Genomic DNA, 19,428 nt, shown 5'->3' on the forward strand with positions numbered 1-19,428 from the left:
GAGGCTGTAAAGAACAGAAGAGCAGGCAGACGGAGGAGAAGAGACGACAACAATAAGAAATGGAGGCAGCCTCTGATGTTGGTTCAGCCTGAAGCTAATCTCCGTAACTACAGTTGAGTTATTGGAGCCATTCTTCTCTAAAGCTGCTGCACTGGCTTTTATGATGTGGTGTTCAAGGTTGAGAAATAATTCATGTATATTACTGTGTTACTACAAGGTGGAAGTGGCTAAGACCAAGCAAGCAACAAGGCCAAGATACATGCGGTACATATTTAATAATAATAGGTAGGTTTCAGTAACATCTTTAATTTACAACCGATATAAATTCATTTATTTGTATTCATCTTTGCATACATTGGTGCTACGCCGCCATTGTGGTGCCATAATTGACAGATGAACGTTCACATGTATAACGGCAGAGCTAATTGTCGTCAGCGTGGGAGATGTAGCCGCTCGGAAAGCCCTAATGGCTGATTAACTGGTTGGAATAGCTGCTTTCGTAATACAGCGTCTTATATAAATGATTTGTCTCTTCTGAATATTTCAATCGCAAGCGTTTAGAAATGAGCTGAAGACTAAAAACAACTTCACTTGAGAAGGATGGTGAGTAGTTCAGGTGCGATAGGACAGCTAAAACCCCATTGTGTTTGTGTGTGTGTGTGTGTGTGTGTGTGATGGTAGTGGGGAGTGTCTCAAACATTTTACAGCTAGTCTGAAGAAAATGTATGAAATGAATCAACCAAAAACACACACACACACACACACACACACACAGAGCCTGTGATTCAGGCTTTAATTACCTCTCATAGGAACATCAGATGGCAAACAGTTCTTAAACAGCCAGATGGGAGAGAGAAAAGAAGACAGAGGAATGGATACAGAGAGATAAACAAAGGAGAGAGAAAAAGAAAGATAGGATTGAAGAGAGACGACAAAAGACTGTGAAGACAGAGAGACACGCAGACGTCAGATGATGGAGGGAGGAAAAAGTCACAGGTAATAAAGTTAAAATAGTGAGAAAACTGAGGGGGAAGAAGATCCAGAACACTTTATGTAGGGCGAGGAGACGGAGGAGAGAAGAGGGGAGGTGCACATGGAGGAGTTCCTCCTCTCCTCCAGCGATGAGCGGAGAACGAACAGATGTCCGACAGCGAGAGGGCAGAAGAGAGGCAATGAGGTCAAATAGGTGAGCGGGGACATTTTACTGAATGTTTTAGTCACTGGCAACAACAACAACAATTTCAATTCAGTTTATTTGTATAGCCCAATTTCACAAATTACAAATTTGTCTCGGAGTGCTTTACAATCTGTACACATAGACATCCCTGCCCCAAAACCTCACATCGGATCAGGAAAAACTCCCAAATAACACTTCAGGGGGAAAAAAAGGGAAGAAACCTTCAGGAGAGCAACAGAGGAGGATCCCTCTCCAGGATGGACAGAACAATAGATGTCGTGTGACCAGAAGGACAGATTTAGAGTTAAAACACATTCAATGAATATGACAGAGTGTATGAATAGTTGGTAGTAGGCATATTCCACGATGGAGACCTTCACGATCCATCAGGCAGATGGAGGTAGAGAGGAGGAGTGGGCGGAGTCTCAACAGGGCAGTGGCGTAGTTGGTAGCAGGAATTCCACAACGCCGAAACTCATTATTGTTTGTATTTCTTTCTCGTTTTGACACTCTTTAAAGGAAAAGAACAAGGGGGTCGGCTGTATCAGAGGCTCCGTGTGGTTTCCACTCACAGGCTAAACCCCACCGCGCTACAGTCGCTGCATGTGTCAGATGTACAGTTATTAACAAGGTGGGAGGACCAGGAAGACCCACCGGGCCCGGCCGAAGGTCTCTCACTGTCACTGTTCCGCTGATCCTCACCGTCGAGGGAAGAAAAGGAGGAACGCTTTCCTGGTGGATCAGCAAAGTGTGACAAGATTGTAATTAGAGCCGTTCTCCGTCTTCTAACAGCAGAGAAGCCCAGATGGGGAGGCACTTCACCGTGGCAGCTACTCTTAAAGACGGGCTCCACCAGATCGGTTCTTAACATTTAGTGTCATACGCTATGGCCTAATATTAGTGGAGACTTAATCTTATCTCTCACATTTCAAAATTGACCACAGGTAGAATGACCTTAAAGAAATATGTTTCAACAAGTGTCCTCAACAGGTAGCCAATAAGGGATGACATTCACGACACAGATAACCAAATTCTTTAAATTAATATTGAACAGATGCTGATTTGTCTCACAACAATAAACCAGCTGCTGTGCGTAGTTTCCTGTTCCTAAAAAATACTTTCAACTCAGTGTGTTGCTTCTTCTGCATGTCGAGCAAATGCAGTTAAAGTCAAAGTGATTCAAAACACCACTACGGCATTTCATTATGTTTATAACACCCCAATCATATTCATGTCGCAAGATATTTTTCGCTCTTTTATTTTTTAGGAAACTCAACTCGTTATTTAACTTGGCCAAATAGGAACATTTTATTTATTTTTTAATTTTTTATTAGAGCGATAATAAAAAAAACGGATCGATTTTCTATTTGCCTGTAAATTATTTTTTCTCTGGTTGAATGTTAAAACGATCCCCCGGGGCGACTGTATCTCCATTTCATCTCACAACAGGAATGTCCAAAGTGCAGAGTAGAAGAGTAGAGACGGGAGGAACGACACAGAGGCACAAAAAGAGAGATAGACAGTTTCAGATAGAAAGGAAACGGCGGAAGGACGGAGAGGATGGAGGGAACAGTGGAGTGATAGAGAGGTGGAGGTGGGAGTCCTTATCAGAAAAAAGCAGGCACCTTTATCTCCCTGCCCTCCAGACACACACACACACACACACACACAAGGACTGAAGACCACTTACTGCCCACACGAAGACACACACATGCAGAAATGAACACACACACACACACACAATGGCACGCAGACTAACACCAACACACATTAATCTATCAACATTCACATCCACAAACACACACATGCAACAGTGACTCCGTCCAACACCGTGTGTCACAGGAACCCCCCCCCCCCCCTATACCTAACAACACACACACACACACACATATACTTGCAGGTTAGCGACAGGCGCCATTTACACACAGACAGCCATGCCCGCCTCCCCTCCAGCTGCCATGGCAATGAATACCATTAGCATCCAATAAAATGTCAGGGGGGCATGCCCAAGTAACTCATTACACACACACACACACACACACAAGGACACACACAGTCAGAAATGTCAGAGGCCCATGCCCACTAGCGTATCTGATGGAGAGGGAAGGCAAATGTCAGCTGTTTCTCAAAATGGCAGCCAGCAGCTGTGCGGGCTCCGAGGCTGTGGACTCATACTGCCAGACCCCATGTGTGTGTATGTGTTGCATATTTACCTCAATAGTTCATAAAACAAATTCAATTTGTCACGAAGATGAGAAATTGCGATGACAATGCTCTCCACGTCGCAGAGAGTCCGCTTTATTGCTTCACCGCGGCAATATTTAGCAAGAGCTCAGCTGAAGCTTCAACGTGACTTCACTTCACTTCTTTCAGCTTATAAAACCGGATCGTTAAAGCCACAGCCAACGTCGGACCGCACGGTGACGCCAGAGGGAGGGGCTCGAGCTTGATTGTCTCCTCCCCCCCCCCGACGGTGACGGGTTCTTACAGATGATTAACAAATTAAAGGAAACTGGATTTCTTTTCTCAGCCTGACATGCAGTTCCTTGACGATTGTATCCTCCGTCCTGGAACGGATGGAATGGATACACCGGCCTTCCAAAAGTGATTTGTTCATAAGTTACAGTCACAAAGAAATATTAATGCAGCCACTTCCTGCTTCAAAATAAAGCTTGGTTCAACTTTCCATTGAACGCAGCTAACCAGATATGTGCACGATCTAGATCAGGGGTGTCAAACTCATTTTCACCGTGGGCCACGTAGGTATCATGGCCGCCTCTTAAAGGCCCGGTAGTAACTTTTAAAAGAAATATTGTACGCAAGAACATTTCTCTAATATTAGAACCCAAATCCATTTCATTTGAAACCTTCAAAATAAAAGCACAGGAAATAAAAGGTGATCATATGTCTTTCAAGCCGTCATGGGCCACATAAAATGACGTGGTGGGCCGCTTTTGGGCCCGCGGGCCTTGTGCTTGACACGTGTGATCTAGAGCAAATGTACACCTGAACTGGTCTCCATGCATCCAAACATGTGTAGCCACACAAACACAAACAATTATAATCTATCAATCCATTACTTTTAAATTGATTTTGTGAAAAATAATTATGGAAACAAAAAGCCATCATTAAAAACGTGTTACGTTACTTCCTGGGATTAATTTTCATAAACTGACAATGCAAACTGCTGCAGAATGAGTCATGTAGGCTACAACTCTTCATTGTTTTTATTTTTCTGTCTCCTCCTCAGTATTCTCTTCTCATACTTGTAAATAACGAGGACTCCAGTTACCAAACTATTCCTTGTGACTTAAAACGACTACAAACTAAAAAGAGGTTTTTAATTATCCTTGCGGACAGAGCTTGAACGCAGCAGTAGTTCAGCGGGCAAAGAAAATTGAAAAATTGGAAGTCCGACAATTTCTTTGCGTGTGATCAGTCATCGTCACTTTGTGAAAACTGAATTCACGCCTCATTTGAAAATAAATGATGTTGTTTCGAGCTGGAGTCCAAAAAGGAGCTTCATTATAAATGAACTCCTCATGAGTCCCCCCAAAAACTCCACCGCCATCTGTCAACAGGGAGGGGGAAACTTTGCTCTCATTCATCAGCCGGACGGAGAGCGGGAGGAGAGTCATGTGATCCCGGGCCAAGCCGCTCTCCACCCGCCCTCCAGCCCCCCGCGCAGAACGCTCAGCAGCAGCCACTGGCAACACTGCCCAAGGTCACAGGGACAAAGTCAGGGGTGGAAGGGTGTGTGTGGGGGGGGGGGGGAGCGTGTGTGTGCGGGTGTGTGTGCGTGTGCTGGTCGGAGAGAGTGTTTGAAGGAGTATGTTTGTGTTGAGGCATAAGGGGTTTAAGATAAGGTATACAAGTGTGTGTAGTCACGTGACTCTGTGTGTGTGTGTGTTTGTTTATAAAGTAAGAGGGACATGGAATAACTTCTACAACTCCTGAAGGTACATATGTGTGTGTGTGTGTGTGTGTGTGTGTACATATGTGTGTATTTGTGTGTGTAATAAAGATGGCTGCTGACTGTGCCGCAACTCAGCAAGCTGATAAATAATCGTCTCAGAACCACTACACGAATGAGCCAGTGCGCACACACATACACACATACACACACACACACGCACGCACACAGCATCTCACTCTCTCAGACACACATGCCATCTCACACCCGATATCCTAAAAAGTAGAAAAGTAGTTTATACACTGATTGCAGGAGAGAGAAAAACACAGCTATCGTAATTAGACGACGTGCACAGCACACACACACACACACACACACACACACACTTTCCTGCACATGAGGACAGAATACAGTATCTCCTGTATATCCGCAGCGGACCACTGGGTGTGTGTTGGCTGTATAGCGAGTGATCCATCAGCGAGCCCGTTGCCACGCTGAGGTCAAACGCATCAAACCCAGGAGACAGTTGCCAGGACGATACACACTTTCAGCCGAGAACCAATCACAGCAAGACTCTCGCGCTCCTCAGCACACCGCGGCTCGTCCCCCAACAGGACGGGCCTTGCGTTTCGATCCGGTAGAAAATGTGAAAAGTTTCAGTCCAAAACTCATAAACGAAAGTGCCGCAGAGTAGATCGAGTGTCAGATGAGTCGTCGAGTCTCACATCGGCAGATCTATCGATGTATAAAGAAACGCACATCATCCAGACCCTTTCTGTTTCCTGAGACCGAGCCCAGTCGTCCTGAGCGCCGCTCGGCAGTGGCTATGTTGGGACTACTGGCCTCCACCAACCAACAGTTTCACAAGGCACATTATAACCACAATGGAAAAAGATGTGCAGAACTGCTCCTTTGTGGAATCTGGGCACACTATCAACCAGAAACACTAAATGTGAAACGCCAATGCTCGTGTGTACATTTGAAGAAAAGAAGAAAAGTGGATTCACCACCAGAGATAAGCGGTAAAAATGTCTCACTATGTAGACAAGAAAAAAGAAGGCGTTGACATCCCCCCCCCCTCCATTCACTGCCCCTCTAAACACGTCCGACCTCGCAGGGTGAAGGCATCCAACCCTCCGTCACCTCCGTCTCCTCTAATCGTTCTCCTCTGCCTCCTCTCTTCCTCCTCGCTGCCGTTGGGTAAACAGTTGCCGGCGCGCGGCGAGAGTCTCAGGTGAAGATATGCAGATTGACTCCAACTGGTTTGCATAACGAGCGCTTATCTGCCAGGTCTAATTGCGGTGGCGCGCCGAGGGCCGTCCCAGAGCCGCTGCCCCCGGGGTTCATTAGCGGGGTTCGTTAGAGGGTTTGTTAGCTGAGAGCTAATCGCTTCCTCCCCTCTTTAACAAATAGTTGAGCCTCAAAGTCCTGAAAGGACTCCCACTAAGCACACAGCGATGTTGGCTTAAAGACACACACACACACACAGATTCAGTGAGCAAACACTTTACACACACACACACACACATGCTAAGTACTCGAGGGACAAAAGAGTCCGTCAATGGATTGACGACATTTCCTTTAAACGCTACAAGTTTGCTTGAGGAAAAAGTACACACACACACACACACACCTATACACACACACAGCAGGTTTACACAGCCTTTATAGTTGAAGATGGCTATTAACCTTTTGGTAACCACGCTTGTTTAGGCCTCTGCTCCGAAAATGGCATCCCCAAACTAAAAAAGCTGTATCTCTGCAACCACTAGAGCTATTTTAATAATTTTTACCTTTTTAAACAGTTATTGAACCTTTTATTGAACCTCTAAGTTGTCGTAGTCCAATGCAACGTCAAAATGATTGAGAGACAGGCAATGTGGCGTTCCCCTTTAACTGTATAATCCGATTCTATAATTCGATGATAGAAATATGAGAGTCGTATACACCGGACCATGTCTTCGTCTGGCTCGACACATTCCGTTCAAGTTTAACAAAACAAAAAGTGCGGGAACTCAAACATTAACGTGGTGATGTTCATGAAGACGCTGCAGAGGCAGAGACTAGAAGACCATTGACTCACAACAAATGGGAAAAGGTCACATTTGTGGTTCAAGTGCGCTCCAGAAAGATGGAACACGACCGTCTCTCTCTCTCTCTCTCTCTCTCTCTCTCTCTCTCTCTCTCTCTCTCTCTCTCTCTCTCTCTCTCTCTCTCTCTCTCTCTCTCTCTCTCTCTCTCTCTCTCTCTCTCTCTCTCTCTCTCTCTCTCTCTCTCTCTCTCTCTCTCTCTCTCTCTCTCTCTCTCTCTCTCAGGGTGTGTGTGTGTGTGTGTGTGTGTGTGTGTGTGTGTGTGTGTGTGTGTGTGTGTGTGTGTGTGTGTGTGTGTGTGTGTGTGTGTGTTGAGTCACCGTCTGTAATCACCCGGCTGCCAGCGCCATCCACAACAGATGCAGCTCGAGTTGTTCATTTCTTAAGCACAGCCTGGTGCCACATCTCACCGTGATATCGATGTTCTCCTCAGTCGGTTCATCGCCGTTTCTTTCAGGCAATTTTTTGCTTCTCAAAAGAGCCCATGGAGCGCTCTATCAATCAGACGTAATGGAACTGTCCTTAACTTCCAGGCGGATGGAACATCGGATGCGCCGCTTGTATCATCTCGGAGCCTCTGAAAGTAGCTGCATTTTTTCTTCTTCTTTTCTTTCGCATCTTCCAAGTTTATGGAATGGAAATTGTGAAAAGATGCCTGGCATCAGCTCATCAAAGGTATAGCAACAAGCTGGTGGATATACAGTACTTCACACCTCGGAAAACTCATAATGCATTATGGGCCGCTGCTCTCAAATCAGTGGACCGTTAAAGCGAGACAGTCAAAAACCAAGACACAAACAAATATTTCGGAGCATTTTTTTGTTTTTTTCAGGCCCTTTCCAAAAGGTCCCCTGCAGGACGTGTCGTCGGCAGCATTTTAATTCAATTACTATGTCGACAGCTTCCCCCCCCCCCCCCTCCTCCCGGACGCCTGGCAACCCTCAGGGATTGATGCCCGAAATCCTTACACCGTCTCCCTTTGACGGGCAGAGCGCAGCCGAGCTGAGCATGTTAAGCGTTATGTAGATGGAGTCCTGGGAGCCACTGGGAGCCACTGGGAGCTTTATAAATAGAGGAAACCTCCACTGTAACGTCGGCCTACAGGCGGAGAGCAACACAGAGGAAACGCTGAAACACTCGCCGCCCCTAACCCTCGCTCTCCAGCTTTCTCATCCCCCAAAACAGCTTAATTCTCCCATTCTTTTGTCTCCCGACTGTTCATCTTGTCTTTTTTCTCTCCGTTCCGTCTTCCTCCTTCTTTTGCCCTGTGATTCGTTTTTTTCTCTCTCTCCCATCTCTTTCCAATCGTCCCCTCTCAAGTCTCATTTCACACTGCTTACTTTTTCATCCTCTTTTCATCTCTTTTGCCTCACTCTCTCCATCTCTTTATCCCATTTTTTTTCCTTCCCCAGCGCCCAGATCGTGGCCTGGTCCGGCCTTTTAATGTGTCCCTCTGCAACTCGCCCTTCTTAGCGGTTTAAATTCTCGCTCGCTCTCAGACGGAAGCTAATGCCATCAAGTGTTCAGCAGCCAAAGATCTGAAGCCCCTTGGGCCCTAAACTACATTCACACAAACAAAGTAAAAAACACCTGTGTGTGTATATACATACATACATACGCCTATGAAAACATTTTATTGGATCTTAAGTTCACTGTGTAAACCTCTCTTTGAGCCCTCCTGAGTTTGTTTTGCCAGTTTGGCTGAATTCAAATCCCTTAGAATATCTTGAATACGTTTTATGTTCATCCCAAATAAAAGTGTGTGCATAATTTAATGTGCTGATGATGACCTGAGGGGCAACATGTCGGCATGTTCTTGCACACTGTGCATTTGATATGCCTTTATCCTTTTATTTGCCACTACTATAACTATAATAATAACCATAAACAAAGTATATAAGCACAGTATAGCTCTGCATGTAAGTGTATATAGAGTCATTTATGAATCTATAGTATTCTGACATGAGGTTTCTTAGAGTGAACTAGCCTCATATAAAAAGGAATAAAAGTTAATTCTATATGATTGGTAATGATTCTTTTAGTGAATTCAATCAAGAAACTGGACTCCTGGCTATTTCTCTTTAGAGAGGAAACACAACAAACCAGGCTAGAAAACAAGTAAACACGAAAGAAGAAGAAAAAGTAATTCCGTAGATGTGACCGGAAACAAAATTAAACCATTTATTTTCTTTTTGCTGACTATGGCTATTTACAAACAAAAGAAGTCAAAGCAGTGTCTTTTTTGAGCATAGCAAACAAAATGAATGGGTGGAAAAGGTGAAAAAGAGGAAATATACAAAAGATGACAAGTACCCCATTATTGGAATTGCATCGCAAAGCCACAATATCCTGTGGTCGTCACATTCTTGAATTTTCCTTTACAAAAGCAGAGAGAAAACACGCTGAAACATTTCTAACTTTTTTTGATAAAATGTGCACAACAAAAGAGGAAGAGCTGGAGTACAAATGTTAAATCAGAGTCAGATGAAGAGATGTGGCCAACAAACAGGAAGAATACACCGGTCTGGATTGAGGTTTCTTTCTGTCAACTTTTCCTTATTATTTATTATACTACAAGCATGTAAAGATGATAATAAAAATGTAATAATTATTAAAAAAATGTAAAAAACATCAGATAGGGATGTGATCATAAAATTATTGTAATCCTTAAATACCACAAACAATATATATATATATATATATATATATATATATATGAATAAGTATTCTATATATAAATATATATATATATTATTCCTATCAACAGGTAAGACAACCCCAAATCAACCTGTGAAGCCCACATCGGCTCCACATGAGCTTGAGCTGACTAGACGAGTCGACTTTGATCCACGTTGAGCTGCTGGATCAAACATCTGGGCGGAGAGAGAGAACGTGAACACGCAAATGTCTTCACGCGACTGAGAGGCGTGTTAATCTGAACTAAACCAGTCTAGTATTCTACTGGTATGTCCAATCGTATATGATCTACATCAGAGAAAACTTAATTTACGCATAAGCATAAAAATGCAAACAATATAATATAATGCACAAATTCCTGGATACGTGGTCTCACACACACACACACACACACACACACACGCAAACAAAAGACAAGGCATGTTGCTCCTTTCATATCCCAAGGACAATAGTGAACCGACATGCAGACTAACTGATTTCTGTGTGTGTCTAAAATATAATTCACACAACATCTTGCCTTCTCTCTCTCTCTGTCTCTCGCTCTCTCTCTGACGCTTTCTTTCTCTCATTCTCTCTCTCTCTCTCTCTCGCCTATGGCTTCAGGTTTGAAATCAATTTGACTGAGATGAAAGTTTTCAATTTCATTAGCTTGATCAAATGGAGCGCTGTTAACAGGCGGCGGTAATAGAAAATCATTTAGGCCGAGCAGCTCACACACTCTCAGAGGACTGGTTAAGAGCTGCTCAGGGAGGGAGAGGGAAGGAGAGAGAGGGAGAAGAGGAGAGAAAAAGGGGATGACAGGTGGGAACATATCGATGGGTGACGGCGAGAGAAAAGATGGGGGGAGAGAGAGAGAGAGAAGGGTTCAGAACAGAGGAAGAGATGACAAGGAGAGAAATATTGCATTTTGGAGAGAGATGGGGGAGCCGAAGGAAGAATTAAAGAAAGCGAGAGAAAAGTATCAGGAGACAAAGAAGGATGCGATGGAGGAGAGAGAACGGGACGACGGGTGGAGAATAAATGGGGAGAAACAGACAGATGAAATGTAAGAATGATTGATGGCCCTATGAGGATGATTAAATGAGCGAAAATGTCACAATAAAGGCCGAGAAGAAACAGGATGCTAAAAAAAAGGGGGGGGAAAGAAAGAAGACAGAGGAATGTGTCTCTTCCTCTCGGGTGCCTGCTAAGCAGCGGCCCATTAAATCCCTGTTATTGCTCCTCAGATGTTTGTCAGAGAAAAATAGTGTTGCGATGAAAGGACATAAATAAACAATTAGCCATCTAAAGATTCCGCCAGGCAGCAGATTGCCGGCTTAATGCCGCCACTAAAACAAAAAGGATATCAGTCGTAGATTAATACACGAGATGAATGCAGAGGGAGAGAAGAAAGAAGAAAAATATGATGGATTAAGTGATTCTGCGATTCCTTTCGGTACAAATCAAATCACCGAAAGTTTGCTTGAAAAAGCCACCATGCACCAAAAATGAAACTGTCGAGTACCAACGACTCAGACTATAGGGCGTATTCACGTCACGTCAGAATCTCAATCGCGCCATCTTGGGGTCCCACTTATTAAATGTCAGAAGAAGTTGACCTGGCTATCGTGTCCGCTGTTTGATTATGCGAGAGCCCAGCAACCCCATGTCCTTCTGCATTACCAAAGAAAGATTTCAGCGGTTGGAATTGAATATTTGCAACGCTTTTTTACCTGATTTTACTCGCTCAACACTTTGTGGTTAATTCGCTAGTTACCCCTATTTACCAGCACATAGCCCGGTCACATTCCTGTAAAACAGTTTTCATTTCCGCTATCGACCATGGGACATTAACAACTATTTCTGCGTTATACTTGTTGTGGAAATACCACAAATGTCGGAACATCAAGCGCCCCGTGTCTGGGTTCATATATGATCCGTAGTCGCACAGCTCCGCCTCCAGGACGAGTGTCTGGATGAGCCGCCCAGCTCCTTCAGGACCAGCAGTGACTGTTTGGCTGGCCGTGCTGAGTGCTGTTCCCATGGAGCCAGTGTTTTATTTTACCTTGAAATGAATCACAGAGTAAAGGCAGACATCGCCCGACGGAGTTGCCATGTTCATGGCTTCCTCCCAAGTTTCCATCCACAGTTCCTTTTGCGCAAGTGAAAGACATTGATTTTCGTTCGGCGAAAAAAGCAAAAAGAGATTATTGACGAGAGTGTGTCAATGGAAACGTGCCCACAACCCGATGTAGCAACAGAAACACATGAGAACAGTCCTGACGCTCATACGCCGAGTGAAGCCGACAAGTTGAAGTAATAGCCTCTTGTTGAGCTGATAAACCCATATTCTGAATCATTAGTCCCACATCCAACAATGAGGCACAGTACCATAATCACAAGGCACACCGTTTTGAACTGAAATCGTGTCTCTTTCAGGATATAATAGTCATTTCTCAGGGAAGAGCGGCATACAAGCAAGCAAAACAATGCCGTGGTGGGAACCCAAGATGGCCGCCAGAGTTTGTTGTGGTCACGTGAGTGAATACGCTCTATACTCCGTTTGCACCCACTTTGAAAAAATGTAAATAAGTAAACACGTGATTATTATTGGTAATTGAAAAATTCCAAAAAAACGCAACATACTTAACTTTTATGATGTATTTATCGTAACCTACTTCCCTTATTTGCGTACTTGAGTTACGTTAATATGAATCCAAACCTCAACTTAAAATATGTAAATGAGTTGACTTTTGGGTTCACACGGGACACGACCAGCGTCCTCCTGGGTGGTTTTAGGAGACCGGCCTACTGAGCACATCTAAACCCATCATGGATTCAATATTACTCACCGTGGTCTAATACTCCCGTAGATATTAATATTTGAGGTACCACAGTATCAACGTTTGGTCAAATCTATGATGAAGATTAACGACTGGCTACTGACAGGCAACTGATACTTTAGCCTTCACACTCTAAAGCTCATGATAATCCATTGTTAGTCTCCTCTGAATCATTATGGCGCGATGATAATGATCATCTATTTCAGTTTCTCCCTCTCTCTCACACACACACACACACACACACACACACACAGAGTGTGGCTAACCAGCCAAGTGAAGCTAATGTACGGGCCAATGTGTTGCTGATTAGCTTATCCGTGAACCCCTGGACCTGACTTCTAGACCTACAATAGCGGTTACACACATACACAAACACACACATGCACACACACACAAACACACAAAATGTGTTCGGCTGTTCATGGTAATCGGAGTGAATATGACTGGCTTGTTAGCGGGACCCATACAACTCTCGACAGGCCTTTGAAACCCAGCCGTCTCACTGAATTGCAGGCTCAGACATTTTGACACACACACAAACACTCGTGTGCAGACAAAGTTGGATTATTCACCAGCAGTTGACTTTCAGTCACAGAGGATAAACTCCTATCAGGAGGGTAAGAAGTTCACAGATGACCCCATAGAACAGATGCCTAAAAAGTGCAAATAAAGAAACATCTCCATAAAGTGCTGTGGATAAAACACAGTGAACACGCGTGTAAAAATGTAACGATGAAGGCAGGAGACAGAGGTCAGTGACACATCCGGGAGGATTATTAACCCTTCACCTCATAGTGGCTGTTTGAACCCGGTAGAAACACAAGAACATTTCCACCCATAAGCATTATTGTTACAACAGACAGCTAAAGTATGAAATAATTGACATGTACAGATAAGGAAAGGGGGGAAGAACAACATGTTTTGATTAGTCTTTCTGTCCCAACGTCACTTAAATGGCAAAATACTTTTCTTTTTTTTTAACCGCATCATTTGAGTTACGTTGTGGGCATGTTACTCTGGCCACAATATTGTGAGCACATGATTACACATTGTGGCTTCCTGATAATACATTATTATGTTGCGTCTGTCGTGCATGCCAGAGAGAGAGAGAGAGAGAGAGAGCATGTGTGTGCAAGTGTGTGTTAGCAGATCGAGGCCCTGCCACAAACGGTACGCTTCGAGATGAGCTTCGCCGATACGGAGGGAGCGTAAACGGAGGATGAATACAATCTCAATCTCTCCATCTCCGTCTCTTCCTCCTCCTCTGTGCGATGACAACGAGAGTTGGCCTCCTCGTGACGAGGAGGGCCAATTCTCCCCCCCCCCCCCCCCCCCCCGTCACCCAGCTCCCTTAGACCTCTGTGTGTTTGTGTGGTCTTGTGCATCGGACCCGTCGATACGCATGAAACCGATTCACAATCACTAAATGTCTAAAGAACATGAATACAATTTGGTTCAACTGAGGTAAAAAAGCAACGGACGCACGCTCATGAGAAACAAACTGAGATTTCCGAGACCTTCGTTGTATCCCAGTACGTACAAAGACGATCTGTGTTTTCCTTTCACGCTGGGAAAAAAGATGACAAGATGAAGTACGCTTATGAATGCCAGCTGGCAAACATCAATCTATTTTTGTTGTTGTTGTGTAGCATTGGAACCGGAGGAGACGAGTCGCGGCTGAGCGAAAAGGTGAAGAAAAGGACCGCTCGGCTGACAGCTCGGAAAAGAAAAAGAGAAAAGAAACGCCAATACAGTGTGATGAAGGGAAAACACGGTGCAGGTGTGCGTTCACATCTGTACGGCTGCCCCAGCTGTGCAGCGCCGTGGCGATGGACGGGCTTTCAGACTCAAGAGCACCTTGACAATAGTTTTTTGAAAACAAGGGGAGACGGTTTTCTCTTCCACTTCCCCAAACAAGGTAATCTTGCAGTCACAATGTGATATCCAGAACGCACAAGATGCTTAGAAATCAATACGGCTAACAGCCGACCGTCTCGTGACCGAGGAACGAGGAGGCAGGGAGCGACGGCTGCCTCCTCGTTCACTTCTTCCCGTCCACCCAATTTGTTTTTTCCCACCGTATCTATGACCCTCCGTGCTGCGACGAGAAAAAAAAGATGCTCGCTCTGACGGAGCTCGGCGCCGCACACGCTCGCATCACACTCCTTCGTGCCCCGCCTTTCCCCCCGAAGCATTCATGGGAACATTTTCAGAAGTTCACATTTTCCATCTCTGAAATGTCTTCGGTCTGATTTTAAATCTTCTTTGTTGCTTTTATTTCCAGAGAATAAGCTCCCCTGGGCGCGTGGGTGTGTTTGGATGTGATGTGTGTGTGTGTGTGTGTGTGTTTGCACGTACACATGTGTGTGTGTGTGTGTGTGTGTGTGTGTGTGTGTGTGTGTGTGTGTGTGTCTCTGAGTGAGTCAGCGAGCCAGTGAATGAACAATGTGACACAAAAAGCAATACACTCTCAGAGAGGGCAGCGTACAAAGGACAGGGTGGGAGACAACCATTGTGTGTGTGTGTGTGTGTGTGTGTGTGTGTCTGGGTGATACTACATCCCTAATTATTAATACTCTCTATTGCATGAGTAATGGTGCATAGTGCTGACATTCTGCTACAGGTTAGCAGTATAGTGCAGAAACATGCTCAAGCACACACACACACACACACTTTGAATGGTGCCTGATTTTTTTTACATGCAGCGTTTGACACAAAGTACAAGCTGCCACTGAACAATGAGGTAATCTGCTGTGAGAAATGATCAAAATGAAGCTTGTGCAACGACAGTGAAAAATATAGATTTGAAATAAAAGCATGCCGCTTTTTTATATTTACCGAACCGGTTATTTTACAGTTCAAAAATAAATAGCTCTCGCCAGTGGACAAACTATGTATACATGTATGAAATAGGCTAAGATAAGTCGCAGAAACAGCATGTGATGATGCATTATGTGTTATGAACATGCACAAGCACGCAGATCAGCAGCTCCATGTATCAGGAAGCATCATTGCTGATTGATGACATGGCACATAAGTGTGATATGATTAAATCAGTGCACTGACTTTATGCATTGGGCCTAAAACATCATCAACGCTAAACTGGGTGATACATTTAAAATATATATATATATATAATATATATGCATGTGTTGACTTTGTTGGATTTGCATGAGCGTGTGTGAGGAACACCCAGGACACACATCCACTCCAGACCTCCTCCTGAGAAGAAAGAGCCGATTCACAATCCCCCCACGGTTACGACTCAGCTTCTGAACCTTCCCAAGGCCTAACTAATCGTTTGCCTCCGAGGCGCCATCTTTCTGACGCTCTGCGTCTCAAGAAACCCCACGACGACAACCTGGGAGACGACCCGCATGATGAAAATACCAGAGTGACGCAATTACGATGAAATGGAGGGACGGGAGAGAAATAGAAATTGGCACTCAAGGAATAACGATGACGATCACGTAGGGGGGCTGTACATGGGGAGACACTGAAGGCAACGCTTTGATTGGAGGTGCGGCGACATGTGTGTCTGAACAGAAAGTAGCCAGAGACGATACAACCCTGAAACTGAGCAAAGTGTCTTTTAAATGGTGGTAAGGGAGAAAGAGAAAGAGCAAGGTTGGTGTTTTGCTTTTTTAAACTGCCTTAGGTGGCCATCAAAGCATTAGAGCCAGAGCTCCCTCATGCCCAGTGTTGAACCAATTCGGAATAGACCTTTCCCTATGAAAGAAAGAGAGAGAGAGAGAGAGGCTGATACAAAGCAAGACAAACTATTGGTCAACCCGAGGGAGCAACTAAACTGCGATCAACGAGCAATATGCACTGTCAGACAAAAAAAGGTATAGAGACAGAAGGAAAAAAAATTTGCCCTTTGTATTCCATCCCATGCGAAGAAGAGGAGACCAGGGGGGAGAGAGAGGAAGGGTTTTGGTTCATTTCCTCTCGTGGTTACTCAGCCTTGTGCCTGGCGCAGCTGTTCGGTCTCCTGTCGGCGCCGGCGTCCGCTGCGCTCCGCAGCACGCAACCCGGCCACTTTTTAACTGCTCAGTGGGCCGTGAGTGACCAGAGCTTATTAAAAACGCACGCATGCATGCACGCGCGCGCGCAGGACACTCGACTCACGGGAGATACTAATGCAGAAGGGGACTGACTGTGTGGGCAACGGATGCGTACAAGTGCGCACTCAAGAGGGCTCTCCAAATCCAACATTTAGTGTCAGCCTCCTTTTTTCTGCTTCGTTTTTTCTCTTTTTCTCATTTCTCGGGGATAAGTGGGTTCAGACTACATCAGCCCGTGTTTAGTGATCTTTGATCAATACAGTGAATCGCATGCGCAGACTGGAACACAAATGATGGCGTGGCTTCACTCGAGCTTAACAGACCAGTTCAATTGAGGGTTTTTTTCCCCAAAATCACGCACCACAAGTCATTCAAGTCCTTTAAAGACTTTAACGACGCGTGCATGTGATTGGTGGAATCTGTTTCTCTATGTAATGCCTGCAACATTATCTCATCGTAATTTCCCTTCCATCACTTGGCATTTGGGGAGGCTCCCTGTGCAGCGTTCGTGAGTACGTGTTGATAAGGGACGCGAGAGGACAGACGATGTTCCTTCCTTTTTAAAGGACCTCGTCATATAATATTATATCCAAGGGACAAAACGCCGCCGCGAGGTCGGGTCCGTCCTCTCGGAGAACTCACCGCCGGCCAGCCGGGGTTCCGCGTGTCTCCGATGGCACCACTTAGCGCAATAGTCGTTTGAAGCACCGTCAATGAGTTATTGTTCCACACACTCGTTTCGATATAGGAGGTTTAGAGATGAATATCAGCTGATGAATCGGCATATACATTTTTTTTACACAACTTATTTCAATGTGCAGTGTTTTCAGGTTGGCGGACGTCACGTCCGCGCGCGTGTGGTCGCCACATGGCGAGCAAGAGTCATTTCGGAAAGGTGTCGTGACTTCATGCACCTTGTTCCAGTTGAACACTCTTTTAGTGACGAGTCGTCCCGTGATGGAGTTGCATGCTACACTTTAGTTTATTTAGTTGGGTTTCCCTTCTTCGACCTTTACGTTACATTTAGCTGACGCTTGTATCCAAAGCGACTCACATTCACCCCGTATAGACACGGCTACAGCTAGGGAGCAATTCGGGGTTAAATGTCTTGCTGGAGGACACAAGGGTAGGGCTATAGCAGAGGCGGGAGATCCAACCGCCGACCCCCTCGCTGTCTATAACATCACTCATCTCCAAAAGCGTACATTTACGCACCATGAAATCCAAGAAATAGCGATTACATTAAATGTGATGGTGCCTTTCAGACTTAAATAAAAAGTTCAAAACGAAACTGAAACACACTGCAAGTGCCGGCGACATTCCTGATATTCAGCCTCCCAAAAAAATGAAAACGACTCAGTTTCAAACTGACGACAAGTTGTCGACTGCATCTGCTTCTCTTACCTTTCCACAGGAAAATAAGAAGCACCGTCTTCCAGAGGCGACATCCCACCAGCGCTCCTCCCTTTCTCCCGACAGTCTGCATCCCTCCCGCCGGTATAGAAGAAGAAGAAAAAGAAACAACCTCCGCAACTGTTCGCCAAACGGACAACGGGGGGTCTTTTAATCAGTTATCCGCATCGATGCCATCAATAATCTCTATTTGACCAAAACATGCGCTTTGAGGCAACACACCGCGCAGATGATGTCTGGAATAAACTATAAATCCTCCTGGAGTCAGTCATAAAAAAGAAACCCCCGTTGGGCAATTCCGGTGCAGACTGGTTTCTTTTTAATCCTCCCCTCAACAACAACAACAAAAACAAAATAAAAAGTCTGCGGTGTGTCTCGGAGAGCCGAGGGATCAACCCGTTCCCCCCGCAGAGAGCTTCTTCCACCGGGGCGCTCCTGCGCGTTATGTATCCAAACGGGACAGCTCAAGCCGAGGACGCCTCAATGTCTCTCCCGTCATCACACTTCTCCTTCTTCCAAAGTTTAAGTTGACGAAGAACTCCCCCAACGACGCGGGGGGGGGGGGGAGTCCACTTATAACGCAGGATGGAAACAACTAAAGCCCAGACAACTCGTGTCACTTAAGGATATTAAAGGTATTTAATAAAATCCGAATTTCGCTCGCCCGGCAGCGACTCAGTCCTCTCTCTCTCTCTCTCTCCCTCTCTCTCTCTCTCTCTCCTCCGACTCTCCTCCTCCTGCTGTGCATGTGTGTGAGGTTCAACTTGAGAGGCTGTATACACTCCTCCGCGGGATGGAGGGAGGAGAGGACAGAAGAGGAGGAGGTCTGACGCTTCCACCAGCCGGCAGAGGAGGAGGAAGAGGAGGAGGAGGGGCAGTGCATTGGGCGGAGGAAGTGGGGGGCGTGGGCCGGGAATTGGGGATTGGGGATTTGAGTGACACCTGGGCAGCCAATGGAGTGTGGGAATGTATTTGGGCATTCATTCACCAGTTAGGATTTGTTGAGATAGTTAATTTTTAACCTTTTCATATTGTATTCATGCATTCATTAATTACATGGTGTGGGAGGGTATACTCCATACCCCTGCCAGAAGGAATGTTATAATAAGTGTTTTTGTGTGTTTTCTTTTCAAAATAAAACAGTGACCAACTAAAATACACTGAGACACACACACACACGTCAAATAAAGAAAAAGGCAAACACAAGCCAATAATCAAAAGCACAAGACATTTTAATCGGCCGGTAGAA

General features: G+C 45.1%; 1 protein-coding gene across 1 annotated transcript in view; it reads right to left on the bottom strand.

Moving 5' to 3' along the window:
- Positions 1–18,647, bottom strand: part of si:dkey-215k6.1 (transmembrane protein 132B) — a 247,211-nt gene extending 228,564 nt beyond the window's left edge. Inside the window, 1 exon segment of the mRNA XM_056420146.1 lies at positions 18,171–18,647. Within this exon segment, the coding sequence (XP_056276121.1) occupies positions 18,171–18,252 (82 nt within the window). The 5' untranslated portion in view covers positions 18,253–18,647.
- Positions 18,648–19,428: the final 781 nt, after the last annotated feature.

The sequence above is a fragment of the Pseudoliparis swirei genome, chromosome 7 (genome assembly GCF_029220125.1).
Source record: "Pseudoliparis swirei isolate HS2019 ecotype Mariana Trench chromosome 7, NWPU_hadal_v1, whole genome shotgun sequence".
Taxonomy (NCBI): domain Eukaryota; kingdom Metazoa; phylum Chordata; class Actinopteri; order Perciformes; family Liparidae; genus Pseudoliparis; species Pseudoliparis swirei.